The 22,734-nt window shown below is 40.3% G+C and overlaps 1 protein-coding gene across 14 annotated transcripts in view; it reads right to left on the bottom strand.

Moving 5' to 3' along the window:
• The window catches only part of grip1 (glutamate receptor interacting protein 1), a 61,005-nt gene that overhangs the window by 24,133 nt on the left and 14,138 nt on the right, over nt 1-22,734 (bottom strand). For 3 of the 14 annotated variants that reach the window (XM_081603712.1, XM_017302732.2, XM_008400827.3), the window contains exons 1-2: nt 10,548-10,718; nt 3,594-3,674 (exon numbers count right to left, since the gene is read on the bottom strand). In XM_081603712.1, the coding sequence (XP_081459838.1) occupies nt 3,594-3,674; nt 10,548-10,602 (136 nt within the window). In that variant the 5' untranslated portion in view covers nt 10,603-10,718. Of the gene's footprint in view, nt 1-3,593; nt 3,675-10,547; nt 10,720-20,215; nt 20,778-22,734 lie in introns of those variants that run through there. The other 11 variants (XM_017302728.2, XM_081603713.1, XM_081603714.1 and 8 more) reach the window with 6 other exon arrangements.

Genomic DNA, 22,734 nt, shown 5'->3' with positions numbered 1-22,734 from the left:
CACGCATGCACAGGGAGAACATGGAGACTCCATGCAGAAAGACCGGGAATCGAACCCAGAACCTTCTTGCTGCAAGGCAACAGCTCTACCAACTGCGCCACTGTGCAGCCCAAGCTCAGAAATGTTATCTCAAAAATTTTCTAAAAAACAAAAAAGAAAAGCAAAAAAAGGAATTTCAGAGCCACAAGTCAATTTTTAGATTAATCTCAGAAATTTTCGTGAAAAAATAATGAAATTTGAGTTTGAAAAGAGCTTGAAAAACTCAGAAATTGAGATTAATGTGAGAAACTAAAACAAAAAACATTTCTGAACTCTAAAACTTGAATTTTGAAAGTAATCTCAGAAATTTTCAAAATAAAACTTGTAAATTTGAGCTTGACAAGTCAAAAGTTTGATTTAAAAAAGACTCAAACTTCAAATTTTATTGAAAAGACAAGAACATTTCTGAGCTTGAAAAGTCACAAATTTGCTAGAAAAAAACTGATGTTTTTAATTTCTGAGATTAATCTCAAAATTTCATTTTTTTCTAGCAATTTTTTGACTTTTCAAACTTAGAAATGTTCTTGTTTTTTCTATAAAATTTCAGGTGTTTTTTGGTGGAAATTTACTCGTTTTTTCCGTCTACAATGACCCTAACACGCCGCCGTAGTGTTTCTCTAAAACACAAGGAGAAATTAAATAATAACCCCAACAAACAGAAAAGAAGTCACCTCCTGGTCCGTCGGCCATCTATTTTTTATCAAACCTCTGAATTATTCAGCAGAGGAAGCGCTGGGCGCGAGGAAACTACAGAGCTGCTGCCGCGCCATGTGAACCGTCCTCAGGTGATAAAACAGAAATCTGGATTTCACTCAGTCGTTGGATTTTAATATTAATGAGTCAGGGATTCACCTCAGTCCATTCAGCCAGGATTACGATGGCTTCACAAACAGCAGCGAACGGCGACAACATCTAAACTAAGAAAACCTCCAATCTTTGATTCTGCTCCCATGTTTGATGAAGCAGCTCTTTGCAGCTGCAGAGGAGCGACTGCGAAAATTGTTTCTTCACAAAACGGCTTTTTTTACTTAAAAGGAGCTGAGGAAGAAAGCCGGGCTCACAGGAAGCTCTATTTCTGTAGACGGGCTCTTTGCAGCCTGAACTGTGCCTCCTCTGTTCCACCGCTGATGAAGCAGCATCAACCTCCAGTCTCTGTGCCAGGAGTTCAACCAGGAAATTTAACCCGCAGCACTTTCTGAACGTTTAACTTTAACTGTGATTTAATGAAAATGCAAAAAAAAACATTTAATTTCACCAACTGCTTGTCACTGGAAGCCAACACAGTGAATCCAACTGGGAATGTAAAACGTCAAACAGGAATATCTACTTGACTTTATGAATTAAATACTTAAAAAATAATCCAGTAAATTTAATTAATGAAAAATTTAAGTAAATAAAAGACAGCAAAAAAACTAAAGTAAAAAACAATAAAATAGTCCAATTACATTAAAAAATTCAGACTAAACGAAATAGAATGTATTAAAAAATAATTACAAAGCATTTAAAAAAATACAACAAAAATTATATAAAATTTGAAGCAACATTTTATGTCAAAACAAATTAACTGTCAAACACATTACATTTAATTAAAATAATAAAAAATAAGATGAAATAATAAAAATTAAAAAGATATTTCTAGAGATGTGCCGATCAGGTTTTTTCCTGGCGATACCGATCAACCATGAGGGCTGATCACCGATACCGAACACCGATACCGATCACATAATTATTATTTTTATTTTTTTTATCATAAACACTACCGGTTATATTATGTGGAAAAGGAACCATGAATTCACCTTAATTTAGACAAAAACTTGTTTTTAATAACTTTTTCCAAGAAGAAAACTAAACAAAACAGGCGTTGTGCAAATTGTCCTGCTATCAGTAATACTATCTTTAACAGACTGAAAACATATGGAGGCTCTGAAGAGGCTAAATAATGCAAAGAGCCTAAATAAAACCTCTCAACATTGCCAAAAAAATTCAAGTATAAAACTTAACATTCAAAGGCAAAAACAGGATCCATTACAATAAACAATCCAGAGTTACTGAATGACAATTTCCTGATAGCATGGCGGCTAGCTGATTACTGCTAGTTCTGAGTGGCTGTTTCTGACTGAGCGGAGTAATTATGCAGAACAGGGAGGAGATCAATTATTTTTTTAGAGATTATCTGTCTCATGTTAGGACAGCGAAAGTTTTAATACGTATGTAAAATGTATTTTTTTAGGTTAGATGCTGCAGCTTTAAGCAGAGGTTTGGTGTGAGAGTCACTACCAGGTGGAGCAGAAGCGGCGCTCCGTCTGTGAAATATTACTACCTGTAGCGTAGCAGCGGTTCAACAGCGAGAGGAGAACCAGCGTCTTACATCGCAGCTCCAAGGCTTAAATAATTTTGCGTGTTATTTGTTTAGCTTTCTGACCGTCATGCTAATCCGGGTGAGTGTTTGTAGCTGTGCGCTGCTTTACCTGCTATCTGATCCTCCATATGTCTTTTTTACTGCAGTGAGCCTCGATGTAGCCAAACTCAGTCAAGTATGGCATTGTTTTTATGTCGTATTAGCTTCGTTGTGTTGATGCATTTTGACCTGCTTCAATTTTCCGCTGCAACATGCAAACTTCCCCTGTCACTCAGTGCGTTATAGTTATAGTTCCACATCGCTTAGGATTTGTTGCTGCGCGTTTGCGCAGTGTGAAGGAAAGAGGAGACCAGCTGCACAGGCAAGCTGCGAAATGAGATGCAGGTGATCGGTATCGGCAACAAGAGCCAATGATCACCGATCATACACTTCTTCACGGAAATCGGTCGATTATGATCGGTGACCGATCGATCGGCACACCTCTAATTTTAACCAAAACTAAATAACTAAAATATAACCCAATCAATGCAAAACAATTAAAAAAAAGTATTTTACTTTATAAACCCAAACAAATAATGAAATATGCCAAAGTATAATTAATTAAAAATAATTTAAAAAACATATTCTTCCAAACCAAGTAGTTATAGCGCATAAAAATAAAAATATAAATAAATAACGCTTAACAAAAGTAGATAAACAATTTTTAAGATCTTAAATTTTACATATATGTATAAAACACAAAATATAAATAAAAAAATTAAAGTAAATCCATATTTAGTCAACAAATATAAGAAAGCAATTTAAAAAATCATCTAAATAACTAATAAAATAAAACAAAATAAAACAAAACAGAGAAACCATTGTGGTTTCACTGATGGTTTCAGAGAAACCATCGTATGTCTCCAAGTGATTTTCTTTTTACTGGTCTTACTGGTGAAAACACATTAAACAAACATTTCCACCAGTTTCTGCAAATAGTTTAAACTCTTCCTTATAACAAGCACCTGGCTGGTTTTCGCAGAAAGCAGTCCTAAGTAGGACAGCAGCTCCAGGTGGGAGCAGATAAAGTGCAAACAAAGCATCTTCCTACAACTAATGGGAGGAAAACATCAGCTGTTCCTGTTCTCCACTTTCAGCTGCTTTACTCCCAGTAACTCGTTCTAAACCATCAGCAGGATGATGGTGGGAGTGTTACCTGGAATACTCTGCCTCCTGATGGCCAGCGCTCCATCTGGAGGTCGCGACCCGGCAGGGTGCTTCGTGTACGGCCCTTCATCTGAAAGGAAAACACAGGAAAACACACCATCATTTATTGATTTAAACTCCAATCAGCTGGATTCAGAACAACAACGCTTCCGACTGGTTTTAATTCGCTTCAGACGTCCCACCAACAACTACTGGTTAGTTTTAAACAAATCTTAAATCATTCTGAGAAAAAAATCCAAAACTTTCTGTTTCATCAGTTCCTCAAACTGGTTTTCAAGCTCCAGCCATTCATTTAAACGGGAATTATTATGGAAAATTCACATTTTGCATATTTTTGTACTTCCTTTTTTGTTTCTACTGCTTCTAAAAACAACCAAAATGCTTAAAATAACACCAAGCCATGTTTTTGGTGTCTGGAAAAGGAGTCATTTCAAAAACCTCCCAACTGTTAAGTCACATTCCACGCACACTGTACTGTTACCTAGCAACCCAAGTAGAGTTCCACCCGTTACCTAGCAACCCAAGCAGAGTTCCACCCGTTACCTAGCAACCCAAGCAGAGTTCCGCATGTTACCTAGCAACCACAACAGAATTCCAGCATGGTTCTACAGCTGTATGCAAGACAAGTGTTTTGTTTTTCATTGGTCTGTTGTAACAGATAGAACAGTTCAACTGCAGTAGCCACCATTCGACCAAAAGAGGGCAGCACTGAGACGGTTTTAGGCAAAAATATTGCAGAATTAAATAAATGTGCAAAAAATATAAAAATTCACACAGAAACATAAAGATATCATCCTAAATAACATATTTAGACAATTTATGAACACAGAAAACAATAGACTTTTTACTTGTCTAGAAAACTATGTTTATGTTTATCTTTTGTTTAATGAGTAAAACAAAAGGTTTAAGATAAAAAACTGTCGTTAAATATAAACTGATGGTTTGATTTAATTATGAGTTTTAATCCAGTTAGAATCTCAGATTATTAAAAGAAAACACCAAAATAACCAAAAGTTTTCCGTCGAGCTCTTTCTGTTTCATTTCGCTCTTTACTTTGGCGTTATTATATTTTGGCTTCCTGTGGGGCTGTAATTTATTCTAATCTGATCTGGATCGGCTCTGTTCGGTTCCAGCAGCCCGGCTCAGAAGCAAAATGAGATTGTGGAAACACTTCAGTGTTTTGCAGCCATTGTGAGGACACTGCTATCCTGGAGGTTCAGCTTGAACTGAAGATAGTTTCTGACCCTAAAATTACGTCTTCTGATAAAATTTCAGGATTGTATTTATTTCGCTCTCCAAATTGAATCCCCTGAATGTGATTGTTTCAGCTTTTGGTCCCCAGTAGACTTGTAACACACACACTCACATTCAGACCATATCTAAGTGAAGATGAAAGCCGAGCCTCCTCCTCCTCCTTCAGATGTAGGGCAGCAGCATCCAGCCTTTTCTGTGCTCAGCGACACTACTATGTACTCAACATGCTCCGTATAATTCTGCATAAGGCTCAAATAAAAGCTTTGGATGAAATGCTGACGTAAATTCTCTCAGACTGAGGATTAAATTTGCATTTCCAGTGATGCTAAAATATAAACAAGCGATGTTTGTTGCGTCAGGACATCCTAAAATCAGGTGAACAGCAACAAAACATGACACTTCACATCATCTCATTACTTATTCAGAAGAAATGAAACCCAAAAGCAGGAGCAGGGAGTGAAAACCAACCGTAGCGTCACTACATGAGGGAAAGTAGCAGCAAATGATCTTTAAACGCGTTTATTTTACACTGTAACCAGCGTAAAATAACAACCTAGTCTTAGTTTGACTCATCGATTTTGTGTCTTTACAAACAGAATAAAGATTTCCTGATGTATTTTAGATTTTGAGGATCCAGTTGACTTTTATTAGTAATTCTACAATGAGTTCATGTTTTTTGGTGTCTGGAAAATTAGTCATTTCAAAAACCTCTGGAATGTAATGTAACAAATCAGCAGGCACTGCCCGTTCCTTAGCAACCCAGGCAGAGTTCTGACTGTTACCTAAGCAACCAAAGCAGAGCTCCAGCATATTTGGTCAGCTGGTTTAACCGCTGCATGTGTTGCACAATGGCTGCTGGAAAAGTCAAGTGTTTTATTGTTCACTTACCATCCAGAAACCACTTGCTGCACTCCGGTTGGTTGTGCAGGAGGCACTACTAATGCTTTTTAAAGATGTACGGTTGTATAATTGCGCATCTGTTTGAAATGTTGAGTTTGTTTGGATTTAAAGTGACGAGTCCTTAAAACTGGACAGAACTGAAGAGGCAAAAATCTCATTATCATGCAAAAAACCTACCGAACATGTTTTGTATAGGCCATACACCAACCCTAGCCTGTTCAAAAGAATAATCGATCACCTGTACAAACTCTGCACAGTAATCTAGATTTAAATTAGTCAATTTGTCCAAGCAGGGCTGGACAAATGGACAAACAAGAATAAAAAGAATTGAGGTGTCGAATCGTCCCAGTCAAAGCTCAGACCTTAAGAGAGCTTCAGATAACAGGTGTAACAAACAGCTCAGGTCAGTATGTTGTTTTGACGAAGGTCTCCTCACAGCCTGCAGATCGATACGGTTGTTCTGAGTGATTCCCTTCATCCTGTTGTGAAGCAGCAGGGGGTCCCTGAACAGATCGATGGCTATAAACTGATCGGTGCTGGCGGAAACTGACTGGATAACACCTTCTCTGGTCCTGGTTTTCATTTTGGGAATGCATAATGTAATAATTTACCTCATTATATCCCTAAATGTCTTTAAAAATGTGCCGTAGCGATGATCTAAGGCTTGCTGCTTATTAAAAATAAACAATATTTGCATTTACATTCATTACTCTTGTCCTGCAGCTACTATGTGGGGTTTCAAAGCTGAGCTGTGTTTTCAGTTGTATATTTAATATCCTCAGAGGAATACAGCGACACACTGACGCTCCGTACCTTATTATAGACTCATTCAAAGCCGTTTAAAACACACAGGAGAACCGAAGGAGCAGCCGCTGTGGCGGAGACAAAGCTTTTCTCCGAGGGTTAAATTCAGACGTTAAGAGGTGCTGCTTTAAAAACCACCGAGTCAAGATGTTTGGCTGCGAGAGGAAACCTACTGAGCCACTTAAAAAGAGCTGCAAAACTTCAAATGGAGGCAAAAATGATGAAAGTTATTCCCCAGCTTGATCCTGGGAGTCCTGGGGCTTGGAGTGGAGGACGGGGTCCAACTTATTCAAGTGTTTTCTGTGATTCCCATAATTATAAAGGAAGAAGAGGGGAAGAGCAGAGCCAAAGTCAGAGTCTCAACGGATTTCAGGCAGACGAGGTTCTGGTTTCCAGTCTGGTTCACAGAGGATGCGGCTCATTTAATCCAATAAACCATCTGCTGTTCAAAAGGTTAAATATTAGGTTTTTTACAGACATCTAAATATAGATAACAAAAGGAAAGCACATTCAGATCAGGTGTTCTTGTTAATTTGTGAATACAAAACATTAATCCAATAAATTACCTGTCTGTGAATACGGCTTAAAAATAAAATCCCTGATATTTTTTTTCCATACAAGATCCAATTAAATGGCTTTCTTTTCTAAAACAAGAGAAGATATTTTCAAAAAGTCGATTTTATTTCAATCAATCGTTCTGTGAGTTGAACGACAAAGTATTAGTCATGCTGCAAGAATTTTTGTTAAATTATGATGGAATAGTCTGCAGGTGCTGCAACGTTACCTAGCAACCCCGCCAGAGTTCCGTCCGTTGCCTAGCAACTCTGCCAGAGTTCCGCCCATTGCCTAGCAACCCCGCCAGAATTCCAGCATATTTGGTTAGAAGGATTTACTGCAGTATGCACTGTACAATGGCTGCTGAAAAAGACTAGTGTTTTGTTGTTGATAAGCCTGTCGCAATAAGCATCAATAAATGAAAACAAACTCAGTCGTGTCCATTTGAATGATTTGTCGTTTTTCTCTTTTCTCTTTTCTACCAAAAACAGGACGATAATCCGTAGGAAAAATGTGTAATTAAAAAATATTTACGCTGCACCTTACTTGAACACTTACAGCACAGATTAGAAATAATGTTTGATTTTACTGATGTTGTCAGAGGAAGAAAAGCTAATTATTTTACATTTTACATCCAATAGCAACTCGGTACTATTTTTGTTTCTCCACTGATTTATTATTTGATGTAAAAAAACAAATAAAAATATAAAAAGTACACATAATAGAAACGGAGCAGAAAGTGTCCTGAAATAAACTCCAACTGCCAAAAGTGTTTTGTTCCAACACCTTTGCTGTTTGTTCAGGATTTAGTCATTCAGACCTAATTTGGATGTTGTTTTCACCTCGTCTGTGAGGCTGCAGCACAATCCTGGTTGTATAATGATAATTCAATTGAATCTGTAACGTCCCAGTAAACCGTGACATTGAACCAGCTAACTTTTGAACTGTGAAAACAAGAGAAAGAAGCAGAAACGAAAAGAAACAGCAGATAAAAAACATATCAACCGAAACATGAAGAAAAGCACAAGTCATAAAATCAGAGAAATTAAAAAGGAGTTTACATTTGATATGGAAAAAAACAAGCCTCTGAAATTACAACAAAAATAAATCTAAATGTTTCTACTTTTCATTTTAGTAAAAAAAATAACAACAATAAGGAGAGAATGTGTGACTGAAGTTAACATTTCAGCATCTTAGTAGAGTAACATTATGACAGCGACATTACGCAGCTAAACACACGAGTTAAATGTGAACTTTGCTCACCTTTTATGTTGAGATGAGAGGGTAGTAATCATGTGGCTTGCTAAAAAAAGTATTTTGTTTAAACTGTTATTTAGAAAAATGGAAAGTCTGAGCAACATCTAGCTGAGTTTTGACAGAAATCAACCTTCATATGAAAGTTTTTACTAAAGTTTAACGTTAGTGAACTGTGCTCCCCAACAAGAGCTCTTAAATCGCTCTGTATGGTGCTGGATTGTCAAGTCTCTCAAGATAATTCTTTCACATTATACAATATATTTATTTATTTTAGACAATAAAGTGAATATAACTGCATAGCTACAAGGTAAAACAACAATGAAAAGAAAACCTGTCTAACAAAAGTGATATAGGGAGAAATGTCTGTAAATCCTAAACCTTAATAATGACAAATTCAACAAAGATCCCAGGACAGCGCTCCTAACATTGGAACCTGGGGGTTCCCAGTTAAACAGACAGCTGTCTCTTTAAAATATTGATAATTTCATGTAAAAAGAAGCCGGATGACATGTGAACCTCCAAGGACAGATTCCTGGCTGCATACAGCAGAAACTGACTCATTTTTCAGCAAAAGTCAAGGCTTTGACTCCCTGAAGGGTTTGATGAATGAAGCATGTTTACTGTCATGTTGATGTTTGATTTGACGTTTTAAGAAAGCAAACGGCTGAAAGAAGAGCTATTTTTGGCTGTTAAGGCAGGTAAATTATCCTGTCTTAGCCACGTCTGGCAGAAAAACACTTCAAATTTCAACAATTTTCCACCTGACTTGGTTTGACTGGGGATAAAAATTGCAACATATGTTACATTTCCAGCTACTGTGGTTCTTTTTGTCACTACACTGAGTCAAACCAATCGAATCCTTTGAATCCCCTCCTCGCCTGTGGGGGCGCTGCATCAAGAACTACTGAAAGAAACAACACGAAAACCAAAAAAGCTCAACTTCTTTCTTCACAATGTGCAAAGAAAAATGCTTTCCACGTTTTTTAGCCGTTGTTCTTTTGTCTTTAGCTAAAAACCATAAGTGATGTTTCCCGCTAGCGCTACGCTCACAGGTATGTTTTGACTGTATTTACCCAGAATGCCAAGCAGTGTAGTCCTGTTGTGGTTCAAATGCATATGTAAACACCAAACAGATCAGAGCAGAAAGTGGACTAAACTGCAGGGCATTGTGGGCAAATACAACCAAAACAAACGCGCTAGGCTAGAGCTAGCAGGAAAAATGCGATGTATGTTTTTACAAAAGCAAAATACTCTAACTGCTGAAATCTGACGCCATTCCATTTTTGTGTACATTTTGTGTAGAAGTAAGTTGAGGTCAGTGTTTTCTTCATAGGTTCTCATGTTGTTTCCTTCAGTGGCTCATGATGCAGCGCCCCCACAGGTGAGGAGGGGAACAGATTGTTCATTTAATTTGGTTGATATGAAAGAGAACCACAGCAGCTAAAAATTTAACAAATGTTGCAGGTTTGGTTCCAATCAAACCGAGTTTACTAGACTACCAGGTATGACAACATCGTAGGTTTGTAAGTGGACCAAACTTCGACTGCGCATGAACACCTTCCCAAAAGAACCGGACTTGGTAGGCAAACAAACTAGAATTTAATTCAAGTGGACTGAACACAGTTAGTGTAAGAATCGAGGCTTTGAGCTGAACCTGAAGAGTCGAGTACGAGAAGTTTGACTTTAATCTCAGAGAATAATATTTCAGCGTGACACAAACTCTTTCCGACAGGAGAGAAAAAAACTCGAGCTCACAGTTTCGCCCTGAAAGTTGTGTCACAGCGATGAAATAATAAAAAAAAAAAAAGCAGCCAAGAAACACCTGAAGCTTCAACCTGGACTGAGAGACGGAGAATCTGATCAGAAACAAACAACCAGCCATCGCCTGCCTGCTCTGCTTCCTGTTCACACATGAATATTAGATCTGGATAATAAGACGCTGCCCGGAGCCGCAGCAACCTGCAGCCATCAACTGGATGGATCCATCAGGAGATCGTTTAACACACCCACACACACACACAGCTGGCTGTAATCCCCAACAACCCCTTCTCCTCTCTTCATGTTCAATGTCAGCAGTTTGCCGCCAGAGACACACGACCAACATGCAGCATGTATGTTGCATGCTAACACACACACATACACACACACACGCACACACACACGCTGTCTCTACCTTTGTTCACCCTACGCAGGATCTGGCAGCGACACTTAAACGACACGGCGATCATAGTGAAGCCGAGCCGAGCGTCGCCTCCCCCCCGATCGCCATGCAGGTGCAGCCGCCGCCGATGAAGAACGGGAAAGAAAGACAGGAAAAATGGGAAATACTACTCTTCCTCCTCCTCCTCTCCTCTTCCTCTGCGAGCGGCTGGGAGACGGAGGAGCTCCTCAAACCGAAACTGTCATCGAAGGCGGGAGAGGGAGGCGGAGAGCGCTGCAGATGTGAAGCTCTCAGATAAAAAATAAAAAGAATCAGCCAGAGGGGAAGAGAGGGAGGAGAGGGGGAGGGGGAGGAAGAGTCTGCGCAGATTGGAGGAGGAAGAGGAGGAAGAGGGAGGCTGCTGTATCTGACCACTGGACTGAGCATCTGGATGGATGGATGGATGGATGGATGGATGGATGGATGGATGGATGGATGGATGGATGGATGGATGGATGGATGGATGGATGGATGGATGGATGGATGGATGGATGGATGAAATGTTGGATGGATGGATGAATGAAATGTTGGTTGGATGGATGGATGGATGGATGGATGGATGGATGGATGGATGGATGGATGGATGGATGGATGAAATGTTGGATGGATGGATGAATGAAATGTTGGATGGATGGATGGAATGTTGGATGGATGCATGGATGAAATGTTGGATGAATGGATGAATGAAATGTTGGTTGGATGGATGGATGGATGGATGGATGAAATGTTGGATGGATGGATGGATGGATGGATGAAATGTTGGATGGATGGATGGATGAAATGTTGGATGGATGGATGAAATGTTGGATGGATGGATGGATGGATGGATGGATGGATGGATGGATGGACGGACGGACGGACGGACGGATGGATGGATGGACGGATGGATGGATGGATGGACGGATGGATGGATGGATGAAATGTTGGATGGATGGATGGATGGATGGATGGATGGATGGATGGATGGACGGATGGATGGATGGATGAAATGTTGGATGGATGGATGAATGAAATGTTGGATGGATGGATGGATGGATGGATGGATGGATGGATGGATGGATGGATGGATGGAATGTTGGATGGATGGATGGATGGATGGATGGATGGATGGATGGATGGATGGATGGATGGATGGATGGATGGATGGATGGATGGATGGATGGATCAAATTTACTTTTTGTTATAAACCAAAATAATATTCAGAGTTCTGTGATAAATGTTCCACTTTTATTATTTTAATTTTATTTTTATTCATTTATTTATTTATTCTATTTTTACTGAGGGCCTCTGAACCCTCAGAAGAACATGACTGATTTTCTACTTAATTAATATTCATTACAATAATAAGTATTTATTCCATGTTTAATTTAACCTCAAAACGAAGAGAGAGACGACACATCAGCAGAAACAGATTAAACAGTCAAAATGAGCAGCATTATTCACAACAAATCCGATAAAATCAATTATTAAATTGACCCAGACTAATTAAACGGTCCGGTTCTGGAGGCCGCAGCTGTTTAACTCCTGACGCTGTGCGGACCAATCAGAACTCATCTCCTGCGCTGTGTGCCAGGTGATTGGCCGGCAGCTGATAAGGGGGCGTGTCCTGCAGTAGGTAGTGGACAGACATGTAGGTCAGTGTTCCAGCAGCAGATTACAGCAGATTAACGTCAGTCATTGTGTATTAAAGGTATAATCTGTGATATTTTACTATAACCGCTCTCTCTCTCTCTCTCTCTCTCTCTCTCTCTCTCTGTGTGAGCCTTCCTCAGTCCGTGTCTCCCCACCAGCATCATCATCCTCAGTCCAACAAAGACTTCTAATGTCTCAGAATCTGATGTCTGCTGCCCCCTGCTGGTCAGATTAACAATCAGATTCACTTTGAGACTGTTACGCCTCCTGATGGCGGCCCGGTAGCATCGCAGCTTGTAGCTACAGCCCTATTATTTATCTTTAAACCAAACTTTTAGACTTTTTTTCTTCTTTTTTTAACTTCCAGTAATATTTAATCTCAGTATTTGGCTCCAAAAATCAGAAAAAAAAGTCAGAAATTATAGAAAGAGCAACATAAAATCAGAACCAGCTGAAGAAGGGCAGAGATTACAGTTTATAAAAAATTAGATTCTGGAGAAATTACCAATCCCGTTCAGAACTGGAACTGGATTTAGAGGTACCAGAACTGAACAGAATCAAAGATGGTGGAGGAAGTATAAAACCCCAAGAACCAGAGAAATGTGGAGGAAATAAAGACATGAACCCAAAACCAGAACCACAGGAAGTTCTATCCGATTAACCATCAGACCAGTCAGAACTGGGTCTGGCAAAAGTTCTGAAAGCTCCAGCCAGAACCGGACCAATGGTTCTGAATCAATAGAACCAGATTAATTTAGAAAATATTTAAAACCAGAACCTTCGAGAAGCAGATTCATCAAAGCAAAGACCCAACTCAGTCAGAACCGAAACCAGAAACCCTAAATGATCTAAAGCCAGAACCAGAACCAGAACCAAGTGGATAAAATATAAAACCATTCACAACCAGCTTAAATCAATAAAACCCAACAGAAACCAGAACCAGTTAGATTAGAACCACTGTGGAGTTTCAGAACCAGACTGCCAGACAGAACCACACAGAACCCAGACCCAAATCAAATAATAAGACAAAAAAGATCCCAGGGCAGTTTGAAACAGAACCAGAACACTTAGAACTCAACAGAACCCGTCCTATCCTACAATGGTTCTGAAACCTTCAAGCAATGAGATTCAATCCGAGCTAAACCCAACAACTCAGAACCAGCTGAGCAGATCAGAGAAATCCAGACAGAACCGGACTCAGAAGAACCATTGAATATATCTCGGATCAGTACCAGTAAAACCGTTAACAACAGAAATGAAGAAGAACCAGCTGAGATCCATAAACCCATCAGAACCAGAACCCAGACAGAACTGGACTCTGGGATTCTGAACCAGAAGAACCAGAACTACATGGATCACAGTGTTCCTCCAGAACCAGAACCCTCTACATAAAGAAGCAAACCCATCAGGACCAAGGGAAGAGTCTAAAACAGAACCAGCTCTTATCTATAACACTGGTTCTGAAAAGTCCAAAGAATTTAAACAGGATAAAATGAAAGAAATCTGTTAAAATCCAACAAACTGGGGCAGAACCAGCTAACGAACCAGAACCAGCTAACGAACCAGAACCAGCTAATGAACAGAACTAGTTGTATCATAAATCAGAAGGTGGATTTATCCAGCAAAAGCGAGAAACCGGGCCAAGATAAGCCGCTATCGCGACTAGAACTGGTGAAAGTTTTCAAAATCTGAAGAATCAGATCCAAGAAAAGAGTTACAGGAAGTAGAACCAAAAGAAAACAGAACCAGATTCAGCATCAATCCAAACCAACCAGTTCCAGTGCAGAAAGGTTATGCTGCTGAGTGCCCAACTTTACGGACGTCCCTGAACGCACCTCGCGTGTAATAAACCGACGTCCCTGAACGCACCTCGCGTGTAATAATACACCGTCGCGAGCTGATGAAGCTGCCGAACACACGCGCACGCGGCCGCAGCGGTTACCATGGAAACAGGCCGATGAATAATTGAGGGGCGAGAGCGACCCCGCGACGTACAAAAGAGTGATTTTACAGATGAAAGCAGAACTCACACGCACGCACACACACGCACACACGCACACACACACACACACACACACACTCCACATTTTAGGTTATCATCACAGCTGCTGGCAATTCAAAACAACAAAATTAGTGTGTGTGTGTGTGTGTGTGCGTGCGTGCGTGTGTGTGTGTGTGTGAACACGAGGCTTTGAGTCACCATGACATCTTCTGTGTGCGCACATAAACTGGGTGTTAATAACACCGCTGCTGTGACGGGAAGAAGAAGAAGAAGAAGAGACGTGCCACCCCTTAATTAGAGAGAATAGTCTCGGTCCGACAGACCGGCTCATGTGAGAGGCGGTCCAGATGGGACACAGCCGCGACACACTGAGTTCGACCAAAACCAGAACTCTGCTTCCGACTTTTCCAGGTGGAGTAAGAATTAAAAAAAAAAAAAACATGACAAAGAATCCAAGTTGGTTGTATTGTTGCCCTAAAGCAAAAAGGTCCTGGGTTTGAATCCCTCTTGGTACTCCGTCTTCAGAGTCCACAAACTTGACCGCCATCTTGGTAGGCAAGCGCAGCTCAAAGCATCAAATACGAAGCTCACAGAAGTGTGACGTCATATGAGAAATATGTACTGGTGTCTATATCGACTTTGGGTCCAGCTGGCAGTGGAAATGCTCTCCTGAATACACCGGACCGTAAAATAATGTACCAAACCGCACCGACCGACCGACCTGTGCCATACGTGGAATGAAAGGACAACTAGCTTTAGCTGGTCTGTTAGACTCGGTTCAATCTGGGACCAAAACTGCAACATTTGTTCTACTTCCAGCTGCTGTGGTTCTCTGTCACACTGCACTGAGTCAAAACAACCAAACCCTGTGAGCAACCTGTTCCCCTCCTCGCCTGTGGGGGCGCTGCACCAAGAACCACTGAAGGAAACAGCACAAAAACCTCTGAAGACACAAGCTCTACTTCCTTTGTGAAATATAAACAAAAATGGATTTTAGCAGTTGTAGGACTTCTCTCTCGTCTTTGGCTAAAGACCACAAATCATTTCTTTTGCTAATGCTAGCTAGTTTGCTTTGGTAGTATTTACCCAGAATGCCTTGCAATGTTCTCCACTTCCTGCTTTTGGAGCAGTCTTGGCGTTGACATTGAAATCGCACCAGAGTTCACTTTAACAGAACAGTGACCGAGGTTTGTAAAGTTTGCATCAACAAACGAACCAGAGTTGGATTAAAGCGGACTAAAGATGTGGCGAGGAATTTCAGCAGTCCCAGAGTTTCAACACAGATTATAGAGAAAGTTATTTCAAAGAGAAAGTTTTGCTCAAACTAAGAAGAAATTATTCAAATCGCCACGTTGACCAATTTTCCCAGCCATGAGAGTAAAATATGAAGCTGCAGATTAAGAGAGTAAAACAGCAGCAAGCAGCAGGACATCCTGAGAAGTAGAAATATGGAAACGTCGGGTTTGTTGCATCACTCAGAGCCAGATGTACCTAATGAACTGGCAACTGTCTGAAGGGAATCAGAGGGGGAAAAATGAGGAAGTTGTTCTTTAATTTAAAATAACTAATTAAACATCAAATCCAAATAATGAGGGGAAAGCGCGGTGAATCCTGAGAGGCCTGCAGATTAATTAATTGCGCGGATTTCTGCTCTACTTTCCGCCGCTCGCTCGCGTGTGTTCGTGGGCTGCCTGTGAAGATAATCGGGAGAAGAACGCCGCCTCCGGACGGAGCGGCTCGCCGCCAACGGCAGCTGACGGACGAGTGGAGGACGTGGGCCTGGGAGCCGGCGGAGTCGAGGGGAGTCTAACACATTCACACATGGGAAAAAACATGTAGGCGAACACTTCATGATGGGTCTGCTAATGGCAGCCAGGAAGGGATAAAAACAAAGATGTTCCTGCTTTTAACAGATTTGTTTCCTCCAAACAGGAACAATCAGACGCAGCAGAGCTTCCTGATCTTCCTGATCTTCCATCTCCGCCGCGTTGGACGCAGAGATGTTAACCGAGCGCCGATTTGAGGCATTAATTAGCACATTTTCTATGTCAGCAGCCTTCGCATCACACATGACGGCTGCACCGCTCTGAGCTCTGGATCACCAACAGTCACTTTCTCTGTGTGTTAAGAGAAAATAATATTTCTGCACATAATGAGATCACGGAGCCGTCGGAGAGGAAGGTGACACAGGTGACAGCAGCTGCTAAAAATATTAGAAAGCTGCTCATCATCAACAGATCTGAGGGGGAAACATTTAATCTGAGAAGTTCAAGGTCTGACATTTTGTCATGTTGCAAAGATTTATCCCTCATTTCATGTTTATGAGCGACTTTTGTGTTGCTCTGGCACATAAAGTCCCAATAAAACACACTGCAGTCTGTTGGTGTAACATTACCAAATGTGAAAATGTTCAAGACAATATTTATTAATATAGCATAATAAATAAAGATGTAGGGGGCGCCGTTTGTAAAGCTACACAGTCAGAAATTAACAGCAATAATTTGGGTTATTTAGCCTAAAATAAGGAAAAATGGGGCTTGATTTCCCAAAGCCATACAGTCACCATTTATTCAATTAAACATTTAGGTTGGAGCTAAATTGTTAGATTCAAACTAAAGTTTAGTTCGCTAACTAAATAGTTAGCTTAAAGCTTTTTTGCTGCTGGTTGATTGTCAAGCATGAGTCAATCTGTCCAAGATTGATTCAAGGAGTAAACAGCAAAGAATCAAGGTGCTGCAATGGGCTAGTCAAAGTCTAGACTGTTAACTGAGGTAGGACCTCTAAAGAAATGAGCAAAGAAATGTCTCCTTCTCCACTCTGGTAAATCCTGTGATGTACTGCTTTGTTTTTGCTCATTTCAGAAAATTGCTTTTTTATGTCCTGTGATAAATAATAGATTATAATGGTATAAAATTTACATTTATGTCCAGCTTCTACCTGAGACGTTGATCACTTAGTCTGCATACATTTTGTTCTCTAATATTTGTCAGAAACGGATTCATGTATTTATACAGTGATGATTAAACTAATGCTAAGATGTGTAAAAATGGTTCTGGCACATAAACACATCTGAATAGAAATGTGACTCCTGAGGGGGAAAAACCCGAGTATCACTGATCGTCACGTTAATGTTAGTAAAGCAGGTTAACGGAGCCGCTGCACATTAAATCAGGGAGTAAAGCCCCAACAAAGCAGGTCTGAGGAGAGTTTCTGTGTTTGTCTCCGGGTTAGTCAGTCAGCCAGCCATAAATTGCTTTCAAATGCAATCACACGCTGCAATGACCACAACACACACCGAGTCGGACGATGGCTTCGAGAAATGCCTTTTGGCAGCTCTGCAGCACAAACACACACAAACTGTACATTCCCAAAGCAGGGTCAAAGTTCAGCAGTAAATCTCAGCATGTAAACATGCTCAGCTCTCGTGTTTTAGGCGATTAAATTCGCACTCGGAGTTGTTTGTTGAGTCTTCTTTGGGGGAAAACCAGCCAGAAGCGGCCAAACAGAATCGTTAATCAGTTTGGAAAAGTCCAGTTTCTCTGAAGGCTTGCAGACGGCGACGGGAACCGGGGTCCACCCATGAAAACCAGCTGCAGGAAATCAAACACTAAATATCCTCTCTAAGCAAATATGTTGGTGCTTTTTTTTAAATCCCATCCTTTAAAGCCTGGAAATCGGGATGAAACTTCAGATTTTAACATTTCCAGACCATAAACCACCTAAAAAAATCAGCAGAACGAATCAAACTGTGGAAGCTGTAACTGTATTACAACCTCTTTGCCATTTTCACCAAGGCTGCATGATAACAGGAGCAATAAATCCCATTTTTTCACCTTTACCTTCAGCATCCTGGGCATCTTCTCCACTGACACTCCATCCAACCAAATCCAACACTGACACTACGATGAGACGTACCATTTCTGTCACACTACTCAGAAATAAACTTGAGAAAACTGTTATACCCAATATGTTTGCTTCATTCAAGCTGCGAAAGAGCGAGAGAGAGCCAGACTTCAAATTTTAAATAAGATTTTTTAAACCAGGTGAAGCTAAACTGCCACTTTACTTTAGGGGTCCTGAGTTTTGTATTTTAAATGCAATATGTATATAATTTTGTACAGTTTTAGCTTAATTGCTGCTTTTTGTCTGTTGTTCTTTAAGCAAATGGCCTTCTTTTGATGCCCCAGGTGCCTAGAGCAAGTCTGAACATTATCACTTCAATAGATTGATTCGGTTGGTATATTTAGATCTAAAACTGGCCTCAGAGGGTAAATCAGAGTCTAAAAACGTAAAAACCTGCCGGGTCAGGCTGAAAGCGCCACGCCCTGCCACCTTTTTAGCAACAGATCCGGTCTGATCTGACGGCATCAGATCCACAGAGGCCTGATTTGTAAATTTATTCAGGGACGGATGGAAGAAGCTGTCAGAACAAAGACAGCTCAGCTTCGTCAGACTCGGCCGTGTTAGAAATAAAAGCGCTTGGGTTGTTAATGACGCAAAACACCTGAAAACGGTCAAATTTAAACTGAAGTTAAAGACGAGAGAATACAGATTGGAACAGGGCTGATCGATTGGAAAGTCTGAAGATGGAAAATATTTTATATTAATTTTAAACTGATTTTATCTGTTAATCAAATTTTTGGTTTTTGAAGATTGAATCTTTGGAAAATTTGGATTTTTCTTTCACCAATGTACTCCTTGCTCAGGGCGGCCATCTTGTTTGACAAGCATGCTTCACACTTTGAACTGAACATGAAGGTCAGGCTACATTTTTTTATTTCCATTAACGAGAAAAACAGTTAAAATAATATGGGGATAAAGAGGCAACTTCATGAGAACTCCAAAAATAACAAAAAGGTAAAATGTTGAGCATCTCGAGAAGCTAAACGTTGGTTTTAAAAATAAGGAAACACTTTGAAACTTTCGTAGAAATTATTGAGTATTTTGAAGAAAGAACAACACAAACTGAGGCTTTATCTTACAAAAAAAAAGTCATTTTTTCACATAATTGTAAGATTTCTTCTGGTAAAATTGCATCTTTTTTCTGCTAATATTTTGGTTATGTTGTTATAATTACACCAAAATCCTGCAACGTGCAGCTCACAGAAGGGATGACTGAAATAAAAAACACTTTTTAAAAATATTCTCTCTCATTTGTAATTTATTTTGTAGAAAAGAAAACAAAAAAATCATTGAAAAGATTCAATTGTAAGCCATAATGCTTAAAAATGGCTTTTTCAAAGGTTTTTGCTCTAAATTGTTCTAAACTAAAGATTCATATCAACCAACAACATCCAGTTTCTCTCAAAGATCAATAAACGTTAATTTCTAAAGAATACCAGTTCATGATTAATTAATTACTAAATTAGTTATTTCAATAATCAAATCATCACGATTAATCTGATTAATCGCTTCAGAGCTAAGATAAAGTACATACACAGCAGCTGCAGTCGCAGGTTTTCTCCGTTTTTCACTAATTTTTCTTAGACTGAGAGAAAAACATGTTGTGTTCTTTCAGCAAATGTTCTTTTTTAGAGTGCATGCTCCAGCTAACGATTAATCGATTACTAAATTAGATTAATCACGATAAATCCACCAGAAGTCTGATCTGTAAATAAAAGCTAAGAGGAGGATTCCTGCAACGCCTGTTGAAGTTCAGCAGGATTTAAATGCAACAGAAACCTGGAATTATGTGAATTTCGCACATTCCTTCCTCCTGTAAACACTTCCTGCCTTGTTATTACCAACGAGCCACCTGGACACCTGAGCGGGCGTGTGTGCCGTAACTGAGAAAAGACCTTCATCTATAATGGAGAAGCCGCCACGCGCTCGTATTTTCACCTCATTTTAAAGTCAAATCGAAGGGAACCGCGCGTGCACCTGCTCCCTGCGCCCAGCCGGGCCGTTTCAAACCCCCCGGCGTCCTCTGAGCAGGACTCCAGCCCCAGCTTGGAGCCCCTTCAGCAGTGATAATCTGTTGATAAGCTGCCCTGCCTGCAGCACTCACTCAGAAGGTGTGTGTTGTACTTGCTGGTGTAGTAGTAAACGTCTTCGTAGCCTTCCTGGTAGTCGTCGTCCGCCCGGTACCGCCTCCCTCGCCGCCTCCGGCTCAGGAGGCGCAGCAGGGCCAGGAACCGCTCCATCCCGGCGCGCCGCGGGTCCAAACCGGGTCCAAACCGGGCCGGGCTAAGCTAGCAGTGATGCTGAGGACGATGAGCGAAGCTCCACACAGGCAGACGGGGAGAGGGAGTGGGATCAGGTTTCCTCCTCCTCCTCTTGGCTTTTTGCTTGCTGCTGCACTCACACACACTCACACACACTCACACACACACACACACACACCTCTGGACGCCTCACACACACTCTCTCTGACACACTTGCTCTTTGTATTCTCTGCAGCCTTCCTCTCCTCCTCTGTTCCAGTCTTCTTTCGCGGCCTCGGCCAATCAAAAACCTCGCCTCACACACACACAAAACACTCCTTCATCTCTGCTCTCCATTGTGTGCTTCCTCTCCTTCATTAGCTCCTTCCTCCCTTTCTTTGTCATCCTTTCCTCCTTCTCATCCATGATTGCCACCTTCCTCCTCCTCTTCACACTCCAAGGGGGAGGGGAGGGCTCTGGATTCCTCGGCATGGTCTGTAATTGCGCGCTGAGAGGAAGAGGCGGCGTGTTTGTTTTTTTCTCCACCAGTTTTCTGTCTTTCTGGAAACAACACCTGGTCAGCGTTTCTCAGTTTGCTCGCTCCGACCGGACCGGGCCGAAGCAGCACCAGCATCCCCCGGAAAACGCTCACAAGCTTCTGATTCTGCCTCCATAGACCAATATTTTACCACAATTTGTCACAAACTTCATGCTTTTTATGGAGATTTTATGCACCAGACCAACTAAAAAATTCTCTCATAAATCAGAAAAGTAGAGCTGGGTGATAAATCACTTTAATTTATTGATTAATTAAATGTTTGACTTTTGGAGAATAAGTGTTTTTCTCACGCCTACGGTGGCCATCTTGTTTTACAAACACATTTTACTTCTTTCTTTTTACATTTGAATTAAGATTAAATTTATGATGGAATATTACTTTTTACAAAAAAAAGTTGTAATATTATGAACTCCAACACAAAAAGCCACTTTTTGAAAATATTTTGTAAATTCTGTTTTAGAAAAGAAATCGATTAAAATCTGGTGTGAAAAAAATCTGATATTTTATTTTTCAGCCATAACGCTACTGAAAAGAGCAACCTGAATTTTTACTCTGACCCCTTTATTCTGATACTCTAAATAAAATCACTCAACAATATTTATGAATATTTTTTTAAATCCCAGAATGGCCTAGTCAAAGCCCAAACCTAGATATACTTTAGAACCTGAGCAAACTGGGAAACGATGTTTTCAACCTGAAGGAACAGAAAATGTAAATCTGTAGCTTTTTGTTAAATGAAAAGTACCAAATAACTTTTTTAAAAGCTAAAAACATGTATTTTAATTTTTTGCTCAACAACAAACTGAGCATCCAAATCCAACTACTTTTGTTAAAAAGGAGTTTTGCATGTTTGTGTCATTAAAAAGCATCCAGTTTGCATTTTATCAGCACTAAAACCAGATCCAGGTGACTCTCTGGAAACACCTGGAAACTCTGCTTCAGAGTAGGCGACGGGATGAATGTGGTCAGATTTACTATAAAATATAAACTCTACAATCACTGCTATTCCTTTGTTAATCCACAAACCAAACTGTTGATCCAGCAGAAGCTCGTCGCTGATCCAAGCAGATCCCAGTTGGCAGAAGAAAAGCCAAACAAGCCGAGAGCCGAAAAATCAAAAGCACAAGAGACAAATTAACACCGTCTGACGCTTCCAGGTTGGACTAAAATTAAAGTCTTCATGTTTCAAAACGATCGTTTGAGCCCAGAACCTGATGGGATTCCTGGAAAAGGTTCAGACGGACGACAGGAGGGAGGCAAAGGGAAACGTCTGAGTTTGTCTTTAATAAGAACCCAGAGGAAAAGATGCTGGAGCAGCAAAAACACAAACACAGATCAAGAAACACAACGGGGCAAAAACACCAAAACAGACTGAAGATCAAGAAACACAACGGGGCAAAAACACCAAAACAGACTGAAGATCAGGTCGAAAGAAACACAACGGGGCAAATTCAGCAAATTAAACTGATCTGCAATCTGAAGTAAAAAGAAACAACTGTATTCAATTTCCACTAGAGATGTGCCGATCAGGTTTTTTCCTGCCGATACCGATCACCCATGAGGGCTGATCACTGATACCGATCACATAATTATTTTTATTTTATTTTTTTATTAATCATAAACACTACCGGTTACATTATGTGGAAAAAGGAACCATGAATTCTCCTTAATTTAGACAAAAACTTGTTTTTAATAACTTTTTCCAAGAAGAAAACTAAACAAAACAGACATTGTGCAAATTGTCCTGCTATCAGTAATACTATCTTTAACAGATCAGCTCGCTGATTACTGCTAGTTCTGAGTGGCTGTTTCTGACTGAGTGGA

Source organism: Poecilia reticulata, chromosome 23, assembly GCF_904066995.2.
Source record: "Poecilia reticulata chromosome 23, P_reticulata-male-v2, whole genome shotgun sequence".
Classification (NCBI taxonomy): domain Eukaryota; kingdom Metazoa; phylum Chordata; class Actinopteri; order Cyprinodontiformes; family Poeciliidae; genus Poecilia; species Poecilia reticulata.
This window is presented reverse-complemented; position numbering and strand designations above follow the sequence as displayed.